The 11,866-nt window shown below is 48.1% G+C and overlaps 1 protein-coding gene across 1 annotated transcript in view; it reads right to left on the reverse strand.

Moving 5' to 3' along the window:
- LRRC20 (leucine rich repeat containing 20) overlaps positions 1–11,866 on the reverse strand; it is an 85,622-nt gene that overhangs the window by 41,992 nt on the left and 31,764 nt on the right. The window contains exon 2 of the mRNA XM_019624572.1: positions 8,157–8,306. Within this exon, the coding sequence (XP_019480117.1) occupies positions 8,157–8,306 (150 nt within the window). The remainder of the gene's footprint in view (positions 1–8,156; positions 8,307–11,866) is intronic.

Below are 11,866 nucleotides of genomic sequence, written 5' to 3' on the forward strand. Positions count from 1 at the left end.
AGATAATATCAGTACTGACCTTACAAAGTTGCAAATGCTTAAATAATGTTATATTTGCAAAACGCTTACAACAGTGCCTGCCTATGGTGGTACACTGTCAACGCTACTGACATTGAATACATTTATGTTCACACTGGCATAGAATAAATACCTCAAAACTGATAATGGTAGTTGCCTCTGGGCAGGGGAATGGGACACCCGGGGACAGGAGTAAAAGGAAGACTTATTTTTCCCCATTACCCTTTCCAACCCTTGGAATATTGTACTGTGTGCACCTATTGTCTATTCAAAACCAAATAATAGGAACCTGTTTTCACATGAAGTTTAAAGCTTTATAACATCTAGCAAAATGCAGAGGGAGTGGGTAAGAAGGACAGAGGGGACATGGAACCTCTTCTAACCTCAGAGCCAGGAGCAAAGATCTACGCTTAGAGTTCAGAACAGGGGAACAAAGGGAAACGAAGTCCCACAGCACACAGCGGGCAAGCAATGTTAGCCTGGGTCCCAGAGGACTGAGGCATCAGGGTTTATGTCCCAGAGTTCCAGGTGTGCACACCTGTCCCGGGCCAGGTGGGCAGAGGGGCCCCCCAGGATCTGCTGAATTCCAGGGTTGGTGAGATGCGGGATGGAGGAGATATTCTCCTGCTGTGTGGCAGGGGTACCTCTCCAGGCTTCCTCCAACTCCCCTCCAAAGGACATTTATTTCATTTATTCCCATCATTTTCTTCCCCAAAATAAATAAAGATAACAAATTAATAGCATGTGAGATTTCTACACTTCCTGTAAAGTAATATTGTTATGCCCATTTTAGTATGAGACAGTGGAAGCTCAGAGGGGTCCAATAATTTGCTCAGGGTCACACAGCTTGGAAATGCCAGGGCCAGGTTTTCAGACCCCAAGGGTACGCTATTTACTCATAGTAGCACAGTGGCTGGCAAACAGTGGGCACGCGAGAGCTGAGCAAATAAGGCATGATAAAATCACCATCCATCCGTGGTCCAGCGAATAAACTAAGCAAGCCACTGTGCCGGCCGTTTACCATCCATCCCTATGGCTTTTTGCAGTGGGATTTTGCAGCAACTCCCATCAAGATGGAGGGTCTAGCTCCCCATCTCTTGCATCTGGGCTGGCCTCGAGACCAATGTGACCAACAGAATGCAGCAGAAGTAACGTTCGGGAACTTCCAAGCCCAGCCATTAGCCACCCACTTCCTTCCCCCTGGAGTTCAGCCACCGAGCTGTGAGGGAGTCCAAGCAGATGAGAGGCCACATGGAGGCTGAGGGAGCTCCGTCCTCAGAGAGATCACCTCAGCATACACCATGTAGAGCAGAACCGCCCAGCAGAGACCAGCCAACCCACAGAGCTAGAGAAATAACATGTTGTTGAAAACCAGTACATCTCAGGGAAGCTTGTTGGGCAGTCATCGCTCAAAGAAACAGCTATTCTGTCACTAAGGATTTCTTTGGAGCAATACATTCTTGCCTGGATGTTCTTAGGAGATCTGGCCACATCCCATCAGCATCCCAGGCCCAGGCTGTGCTGGAGGGGAAAGCAGGTCTCTACTTACTTTGTACCCCCCTGGTTCTACCCCACTGGGACAATTCAACCTCCTCTTTCATCTGCTGCACTCCCGAACACCTCACAGCGGAGAGAGTACCAGCTCCCATGAGGGCTTTGAGCAAAACACCCTAAGAATAATGTTGAGTTCTACCTAGAATCTAGCTTGTGTGTCACCGGAGGGGCTAAAAGCTGGGAGACACTGAGGAAAACAAGGCAGCTGAGTAAAGTAGGCAGGGCAGTTCCTGGGAGAACGCTTCCCCTCTGGGGCACAGCCCTGGCGCCACAGTGGGGTGGGGCGGGAGGCCAGACAAGGCAAACAAAGTGGGGATACCAAGGCAGGAGGCCCTGGAGCCATCTGGTGTATAGTATTAGTTTCCTATCGCTGCTATAAAAAAAAAACAATAAACTTGGTGGCTTAAAACCACACAAAGTTATGATCTTATAGATCTGGAGGTCAGAAGACCAAAATGGGTCTTGGAGGACGAAAATCGAGTTATCAGCAGAGATGTATACCTCTGGAGGCTCTAGGGGAGAATCTATCCCTCCACTTTTCCAGCTTCTAGAGCAGCGGTTCTCAACCTGTGGGTCGCGACCCCTTTGGGGGTCAAACGACCCTTTCACAGGGGTAGCCTAAGACCATCAGAAAACAAAAAGATATTTACATGATGATTCATAACAGTAGCAAAATTACAGTTATAGAGTAGCAACGAAAATAATTTTATGGTTGGGGGTCACCACAACATGAGGAACTGTATTAAGGGGTCGCGGCATTAGGAAGGTTGAGAACTGCTGTTCTAGAGGCTTATGGCTACAATACTCCAGGCTCTGCTTCTGTTGTTGCATCAGCTTCTCTGGCTCTGGTCCTTCTGCCTCCTTATTAAGACCCTGTGATTACATTGGACCCACCCACTCAATCCAGGATCTCTCCCCATCTCAAAGGCCATAACTTCATCACACCTGCAAAGTCTCTCTTGCCATGTAAGGTAACACAATCACAGGTTGTAAGAATTAGGATATGGGGGCGGCTGGTTAGCTCAGGTGGTTAGAGCGCAGGCTCATGACACCAGGGTTGCCGGTTTGATTCTCACATAGGCCACTGAGCCGCACCCTCCACAACTAGATTGAACACAACTACTTGACTTGGAGCTGATGGGACCTAGAAAAACGCCCTCCATAGCTAGATTAAAACAACTACTTGACTTAGAGCTGATGGGTCCTGGAAAAATACACTGTTCCCCAATAAATTTTTTTAAAAAAAAAGGAAGAATTAGGACGTGGACATCTCTGAGAGGTCACTATTCTGCTAACCACGTGACGGGAAGTCATTCATTCACTCAGTCGGTGAACACCCACTACTATGTGCCAGGTGCCATGTTGGACAGCACTGGGATGTAGCTGCTCCCAGGGCTATGCATGGGTTAGCCGATTTAGTCTTCACAAGAGCCCTGTGGGGTACAGGCTATTCCCGGTATTATTCCATTATACCAAGGGGGAAACTGAGGCACAGAGCAGTTAAACAACCTGCTTGTGGTTATGGAGCTAATAAGTGGCAGAGAGCATCTAACCAGAAACAGATGACACACTCAAATTAGGGTTATTCAAGGGGTGAGGGTTATTTGCAACAAAGTATTTACAAAGATGTGGGAGGCTGCAGGGGAACCTCAAGGGATCCTGCAGTAGCCTAGGGTTAAAAGCAGGGAGCCGTCACCTCCCAGAGGACTCCTAGAAGGAGAGTTGTGTAGAGGCTGCCTCAAGAGAAGTGACCTCCAGACAAGGGGCCCAGGCAGCCCGAGGTGGACCTCACAGGGAGGCGGCCAGGACAATTAAGTCACTGATCTTATTCTTCTCTCTTCCCCTGCTCTCCTGCTGGGGCTCCCCACTGGCTGCACCCACACCACAGCCGAGGGTGAGAGAGAGCTAGGATCAGCGTGGAGAGTGGATCCCAAGGGCAAAGTGAACATGTCACGCCCCAGCACTGGGCTTGAACTCAGCATCTGTGCTTTAAACACCAAACGACACAGCTTCCCATCTTATGGGTCCTGGTTCAGCCTGACCACAGGGAGGGATGCTTCTCGCCTCCTGGCGGGTCCCAGGCTCAGGGTGACATCAGTGCTTGATAGCTTCCTACTGTATATCGACAGCCTTGAAATGCTGATGCCCACTGGCCTTGGTAGTCCTATCTCTGGGATACTACAGGCCATGACACTTGGGTTCCTTTAATTCTGTGCTAGGGAGGGCTGACCCACTGCCCACAAGCATACACACAGGGGTCACAAACCGCTTGGCTTCTGCCCTACTGAGGTCAACTAGGTAACCCCAGGGGCCAGATACCCTTGAGGACTGATGGCAAAAGCTAATGCAAAAGGCCACAGCCTTATCACTGCCTCGCCATCCGGCAGGTATTCTCAGTCATCAGCAACTGGGAGCTGCCCTTGTGGATAACTCAGGTGAGATGGACCCTTCCAGACCTCTCTATTCCAGGGGCGGGCTGTGCTGAGAGAACCAGAAAATGTGTGCCCCACAGAGTAGATCTGCCTGATCCCAGACTAAAACGAAGACATCAGCATCCAACTGAATGCTGCAAAGCCTCACTGTCTGCCCCACTTTCCCAGCACCAGGTCCCATCTCCTTGCCCACTTCATCCACTAAGTGCCCTCAGTTAAAGAAAAGGAACCCAGTAGGCTGAAAGCAAAGTAGAAAGCGGGGGAAAAACATGGGACTTTAAGTAAATATCTGCTGCGTCACCCTGCACATTATAAGGTGGGTGCCTGCTTACACGTCTGCTTCCCCCTGAGAGACTGTGGGCTCCTCGAAGACCAGGTCCAGGTCTCAGATGTCTTATCCTTCCCAAATGTTGGCTGCTACGAGGACTAAATAAGATGACTCATGGAAAACCCTCAGCCTGGAGCTGGGAGGGCTAAGTGCCCAGTGAACCTGGGCTCCCCTGTTATTACTCACCAGTTCGTGCCCATGGCGGGGCCCAGAACAGGTGTTCATGAGGAACTGCTGAAGTGAGTTGAAAAGCAGGCTCTGAGAAACTGGAATATTCACACAGACAATGGCCAGACCAACTATAGAAACAGAACTCTGACCTATGACCTGTCCAGGAAACCAACACATTAGGTCCAGTAACCTGCCCAGGAAGTAGTCTGCTGTAAGTTAGACTTATAGGAAGTCAGGCTGCTGTCTCTACTGACAATCTGGGAAGCCAAACAAAACCCCCATAACAATCGACCCCAAGTGGCTAGGACTTGAGTACCGACAGTTTCCCTACATTTTGTCCCTACTTCCAACTTAGCACAGTCAGAGAAAGCCAAATACGCACCCTGACCAATCACACAGCAGTCTCACTGCTAGCTGGCCTGCCTCCAGCTCTCCTGGGCCACTGGCCTCCGGTCAGGGCATACCTGACGTCTCTCATCATCCACGATAGAGCTTTCCCACTTGTCTGCTTGCCGTTGAGTCTTTGCCAAAGGCAAGTCCAGTGGCTGACTCCCTTGCTAGAGCAGCGCTGAACCAACAGTCCTGCCAGTTTTCATCTGGGTGGTCTTCGATCTTTCCCATAACACCTCTGGCCTGCCAGGCCGAGGACACATTTGGTACAAAGAGCTGAACGATGTGCATCAAGAGGAAGTGGGGAGATGGGAACGCAGGAAAAGGGGACAGAAGAGCCACAGCCAGACACTGGGACCCACCTGCCCTTTGGGCCGATCCCATTTGTGCCATCATCCTTCTCAGGTCTTGCTTTTTCCTGCCATAAAATGGAAGAAGGATATCAAGGGGATGGAACCATTTTTTAAAGATGACCCAGCTCTGAGGGTCCCATGAGCCTTGTAGAAGACAGTTCCCGGGGCACGCACAGGAGACAGCCTGGCAGCCAGGGAGGGTGCAGGTGGCTCTCTCCCTAGCACCAAGGCAGCCCACCTCCTCTGTCAAGAACCCAGAAGAGAAAGCAGGCAGGCTGTAAGGACCCCAACAGAGCCTATTCAAACCTCCTTTTCACACATAAAAGGAGAGGGTTTTCTATTTGACAAAGAAACTACAACAAAGGCTGGGGCCCGGGAGCCATCTCTGTGGAAGCCAGGTAGGTCCCCAGCTCCAGCTCCTCCCGGCCCCTGGTCACCATCACTGTGAAATCCAATTACTGGGCATGCTACAGGCCTCCCTTTGTAATCTGAGGTGCATGGGGGCGTTAGGAACCGCAGGCAGCAAAGGAGCTCAAACTGCGTCGTTCAACAGACTTCTGACCGGAAGGGTATTATGATAAACAGTGTATTTCCACAGCCAAGGCATGAATGCGCAGTGCTCTAAGCACATGTCTGACACTTGCGGCGCTCTAAGCACATGTCTGACATTTGTCTGGGGGCCCCTGAAGAGGGCCTGCTTACTCATCCCACAGGTCCTTTGAAAGCCCTTGCTTTCGCACCCACCCCCCTGCCCACACCACTCTCAGAAAGCATTCATTCCTCTTAGCAGTCCATGCATTGTGTCCACACCAGTATCACGGCACCTGGAGTCTATTCTGCAACCCTGGGCTCCTTCAGGGAGAGGCCTGGTCTATCGGCCTTTGTCTTTGGGCCTCCGGACACAGGTCTGAAATGTGACAGATGCTCAAGGGAAGGTTGAATGAAGGAAAGCACAAATTAACCCTCCTTTTACCCAAAGGAAGCCCCCCTGCCTGACTGTATCCCTCCCAGGGGCCCCAGCGAACCTCCACCATCCACTTTCTATCTTTCTGTCCTCCTCTGGGAAGCAAACATCCAATTCTGATTGGCTGGATACAGTTCTAGGGGACCCTTAGGCTAAACACAGATGGCAAACAAAGGCAGCCCTGGCCTGTGAAGCAGGCAACCAGGGCATCCTGCTCTGAGACCCTGCACAAGTCCCTTCTCTCCCTGACCTTCCTTCCCCATCCATTAAATGAGGTGGCAGAGGCATCTCTAATATTTTATAGGAGAGTCTCTCAACTGGTGACCCATGGCCTAAATCTACTTCTTTATCACTTTCATATTATATAAAAATGGGTAAAATTCACATAAAAATCCATATTTCCAGCTTCTGTTGAATAAAACCATCAGGACAATCTCGTAGCAAATCTGCCAGGGCCTGCATGGGTTTGCCACAGTCCCCAATACTCCCTCTTGTCTTATATCCAATTAAACTCACTCATTACTTACATGCTAGGCTCACACATTTGTGCTTATAGCCCCTGAACTATGGTCTCCACCCTGGCTGCTGGCACTTTAGAATGACTGGTGGATTTGGACATATTCCTAGGCCCAGGCCCAGACATTCTGATTCAACTGGTCTTGGGGCAGAGCTGAGGCAACTGTGTCTGCAGAAAAGCTTCTCAGATGATTCAAATGGAGCCAGAACCAAGAGTGGCTGGTCCAAAGGGCCTGCAGGATGTGAGAGTCCATCTCACCTGTGTAAAGAAGCAGTCACCAGAAAAGAAAGGGTAGGCAAGCAGGCCAGGTTAAAAGCGCCCACAGGCGTCTTTGGGGACACAAGTCTTGCCGTACATAAGTACTTTAGCGTTTTAGGCCTAAATGCAGTGATCTCTGTGGGGTTCCCTCAGAAATGACTACACAGACCAGTCCCACTTCCTTGTCCTGTGTTTGCACCTGGCCAGTGCTCTTTCCAGGTCTTGCCAGTAGCTCCCTCCTGAGGTGTACAAGCCGCTTCTCATCCCTAACCCAGGTTTGCCAATTCACGCCTCCCTCTCCCCTCTGGGCTCTGCTCAATGCCCACACCTCCTCTAGGAAGCTGAATCAGCTGTATGAGATGCGCTTGCTCAAGTTCCTCCTCTTCCATCAGCATTTTACATATTGGTTTCCCTAAACAGGCTCTTAGACGCTTTTCAGGCCCCTATCAGATCCAGAGTTCCAGAAGGCAGGAAGGTTATGCCTCCTGAGCTCTCCCCAGCTCTCCTGCCCCACCACTTGCAAACACATGCCAAATGCCCAGGTCGCAGCTCCCTCCCACGTGTCGCTGAGTAGCACTGGACTCTCGCAGAAGAATGGAGGAACTACTCTGTAGACTGGGGAATGGGCCCTGCACTGGCCACTACATCCTGCTTGTCCATCTGGAGGAGCCATTTCAAAAGACTCTATATAGTGCCCACCTGCTGGCCTCCTGCCCATCTCCCTGCCAAGTACCCTTGTCCGCTTGCTCTGTGTGTGCCCAGCAGGGGAAATGCCAACTTTCCTGGCATCTGTCACTCCTGAAGTGAGAAAGCAGCACAGGAAAACAATGCTAGATTGGGGGGCTCATTCAAGTCCAGCGAGAAACAACTACTCCTGGGCCTCAGGACCCTATATGTCCTGCTGGTCTGTTCGGAACAAGAAAATCACTCCAGGACCCACACCCTGGACCATTAGTCAATCTGATTCATGGCCAGCTAGAGGCAGGGGTGACACAGAGATTCCCAGGCAGCAGGGAGGACACAGGTCCATTCTCAAAGCTTCCCCTTGGGAATAGTTTTCCGGGTCCAGATGACCAGGGAATGGACCTGGTTACATGCCCCAACAGGGTCAGAGCCTGAAGAATGAGAGCTGGCCACGCCACCCCCCTGGCCTGAACTAACCAGGGCCTACCTCGGAGCTGACAAAACGTGGTCATGAACTTGCTGGTGAGGGACTTGAGCTCATTGTTGGCCAGTGTGATGAGGTGGATCTGGTCAGTGACATTCCTCAGGACCTTGTAGATGCCGATGGGAAAAGAAACCAGTTTGCACTCGGCCAGATCTGCAGTCAAAGAACAAAGACAGAGCAGAGTTAGGGGCGCCGGCTGCCCAAGGACTTGCCTCAAACCATATGGACCAGACCCCGGCTCTCTTCCCAGCCTCCTTGCTTTCCCCCGCTGTGCTGGCCTCGAAGCCCTCCCTCTTCTAAGAGCCTTCACCACCATTCATCACACGTGTCCCTACTTCACACCCTGAGCCTTAGGATTTATTCTAGAACCTTCTCTATTACTACAGCCTACTAGCTGGAATGTGGAAAGCAGAGCTCTGCTGGCACAGTAACAACCACCACTCATGGCAACGTCCTCGAGGCCCTATAGAATCCACAAACCCCTCTGGAGCCATCAAAGACTCAACAGTGAAGCCGCATTGCTATGAGTACTTTATAACAGTCTTCTTCTTTGAAAAAAGGCAATCCACATAGGCTTTGTGGTTTGACCTTCTTCCCAGTCCTGTCACTCTAAAGACAGGCCTCATACAAGAGGCAGCAGGGAAGTTGCTGTGGAGACTAGTCTTGCAGATCCTCAAACGGTTCAACCTCGAGTTACCCTATGACCCAGCAATTCCACTCCTAGTGTAGACCTGAGAGAAATGAAACCATATGTCCACACAAAAACACATCACACAAGGATGTTCACAGCAGCATTACCCATAACAGCCAAAACATGGAAGCCACCCAAATGTCCAATAAAAAAAAATGAAGTACTGATACATGCTACAACATTGATAGACCTTGAAAACATTAAGCTAAGTGAAATAAGCCAGTCACAAAGGACTGTACATTATATGAGGTCATTCATATGTAATGTCCAGAATGGCAAATATAAGAGACAGAAAGTAGATTAGCGGTTACCTTAAGGATGGGGGCCATGGGAGGATTGTGGATGGTGACTAAGGGGTGAAGGGTTCTTTGTGGGGGTAAAGCAAATATTCTAAAATTTGATTGTGGTGATAGTTACACACCACTGAATGGTATACTTTAAATGGATGAATTGTATGGTATGTGAATTATCTCAATAAAGCTGTTATCTATATATGGCTGCGGGGCAACTGAAAGCGCGGAGGCTCAGAGATGAGGCTACCCAGCTCATCTAAGTTAATTAAGTTCCCTGAGCCTCAGTTTTGTTTCTTTTTTCTTCTTCTTTTTTTAATTGGGGAACAGTGGGTTTTTCCAGGAGCCATCAGCTCCAAGTCAAGTAGTTGTTTCAATCTATTGTAGTTGTGGAGGGCGCAGCTCAGTGGCCCATGTGGGGATCGAACCGGCAATCCTGGTGTTGTGAGCCCTGCGCTCTAACCAACTGAGCTAACCCGGCCGCCCCGAGCCTCATTTTCTTCATCTGTAAAATGGGGGTATCATCATCCACCTAACAGGGCTGTCGGGAAAATTAAACGTAATAAAAAGCACTACATATACTAACAAGTGCATGGCAGGAATGCAGCGGGAATGCCACAGATGCTGTTTTTCTCTTCCCTTTCTATGTGCCCCCATTACTGGTTGGTGATTGTATCCCTAAGCCCTGAACCCCAGGAGCACTCACTGACTTAGAAGCACTGCCCCGTCTCTCTCTCAGCAAACTCTAGTCTTTTCCCGAAAGAGGCCAAGCTCCACGACCCCCAGGCCTCTAAGCCTTTTAAGATCATTCCAAATTAAATATGCAAAAATCAATAATATTCCTAAATGGGCAACAAGAAAAGATGGTTTTTACAGATCCTATTCTGAACAGCAACAATAATGCAGTCTATAGAAATAATCAGAATTGAAGCCCTTCTCTCTCATTTGCATCATAGAATTTCTACTGTTGCTGCAAGACCAGCTCAAATGTCACCTCCTCCAAGAAGTCTCCTCTGACTGCCATAAGCAGTTAGTTGCTCCAGCCTCTGAGTCTCATATAATGTGAATCAAACCTCTTTGTCCTGTATTTTATTAACTCCCTTTTGTGTCTGCTTTCCCACTGGACTGGGAAGATCCCCAGAGCACAGTGCCAGCAGAGGTCTAGCAGGTTACGGGCAGGGTAGGGGTATTGGTGACTGCATTCAGCTGGTTCAAATAAAAAAAGGGGACAGGTGGACTAGGAACAAAAGTCCAGATGCCTGAGGGTCCACAGGAGGCTTTGTAGGGTATCCTATGAAGAAATGTGCTTACCACCTCTTCTAGTCCACGGTTGTGTTAGGTGACCCCAGCCCTGCTGCTGTCTGATGTCAAAGCACCACCAGCTTTTATATCAGCAGGTGGGGCTGGCAGAAGAAAGCACAAAGTCCTACAGGGGAAACCAATCCCCAGAAGTCAGACTGTCAGGAGAGATAGGGGCTGGAACTGGACTAGCTCTGTAGGCTCAAAGTTTGAGGCAGACCAGGGATTCTAGAAGGAGCGAACACTTCCAAACGAGTCCTTCAGTGCTTTGTGTCAGAAGCACAAAAAGCTAAAAAGGGGTCTGCGTTGTGCTTGTAAATCATACCAGCCCCTTTGGGTAGAAGTGATAAATCTCCTACAAGCTAGGAGCAACTTCAAGGAAAATGTCAGAAGCTTTCCTTTTAAAACAAAGAGCAAAAGAGAATGCCTTCCATCATCAGCATCCCTGAATATAGTCTTGGAAGTTCTGGCCAAAGAAATAGAAAACATAAACATTAGAAACAGACAAAATGATTATTATGTGCATGTGACATGACTGCATCAAGTTATCGGACAATGCAAACTGAAAAGATCTCAGCAAAGTGGTTGAGCCAAATAAATATGCAAAATGTAATAATATTCCTATATGCCAGCAATAAAAATATTGTTTTTAAGGATCTTATTCCAAACAGCATCTATAATATAAAAAATATATAGTCATAATGAAAAATGTATCTGAACAATATTAAGTAGAAAAGTTCACAAAGACATTTCTAAAAATGGATTTGTATGTGAAGCTGTAACATGTTCATTGATGACAAGTAAAATATTGAAATAATGTTGATTTTTTTAAAGAAATTGATTTATAGATTGTTTAATGTAATTCCCACTCAAATTCCAAAAAAGCTGTGTTTTTTTTTGTTTTTTTGTTTTTGTTTTTAACTTGATGAAATGGTTTTAAATTTCAGCTGGAGGAATAAGCAAACATGACTGTCTACAAGAGAAGAAGGGGGGTGGTGACCAATATTGCAAGGCTACAATAATTAAACGGAGGGCAATCGGGAAAACAGACCACAGATAAAAAGTATGTAGCTGATAAAATTTAGTCCATCAGTAATAGGTCATAATTTAGTAAACGCTCAAGGAAGCCTCACAAATAAATTGGGGAAGGAAAGGACTAATAACTGATATTAGAATAACCAATTAACAATTTGGGGAAAACCAAAAAAAAAAGGCAGACCCTCAATTAACCTAAAAATCAAAATAAACTCTAGATAGAATTACACCTGAAATACTTTTTGAAATCAAACAAAGGAATCAGAAGTAAATAGAATTTAACATTTATTTTTTTTTAATTTTTTTATTTTTTTAAAGATTTTTATTGGGGAATTGGGGGGATGGGAACAGCGCTGGGGAATTGGGGGAAGGGGAACAGACAAGTTGCTGTCCTTTTG

This window comes from Hipposideros armiger, unplaced genomic scaffold (assembly GCF_001890085.2).
Source record: "Hipposideros armiger isolate ML-2016 unplaced genomic scaffold, ASM189008v1 scaffold_15, whole genome shotgun sequence".
Taxonomy (NCBI): Eukaryota; Metazoa; Chordata; class Mammalia; order Chiroptera; family Hipposideridae; genus Hipposideros; species Hipposideros armiger.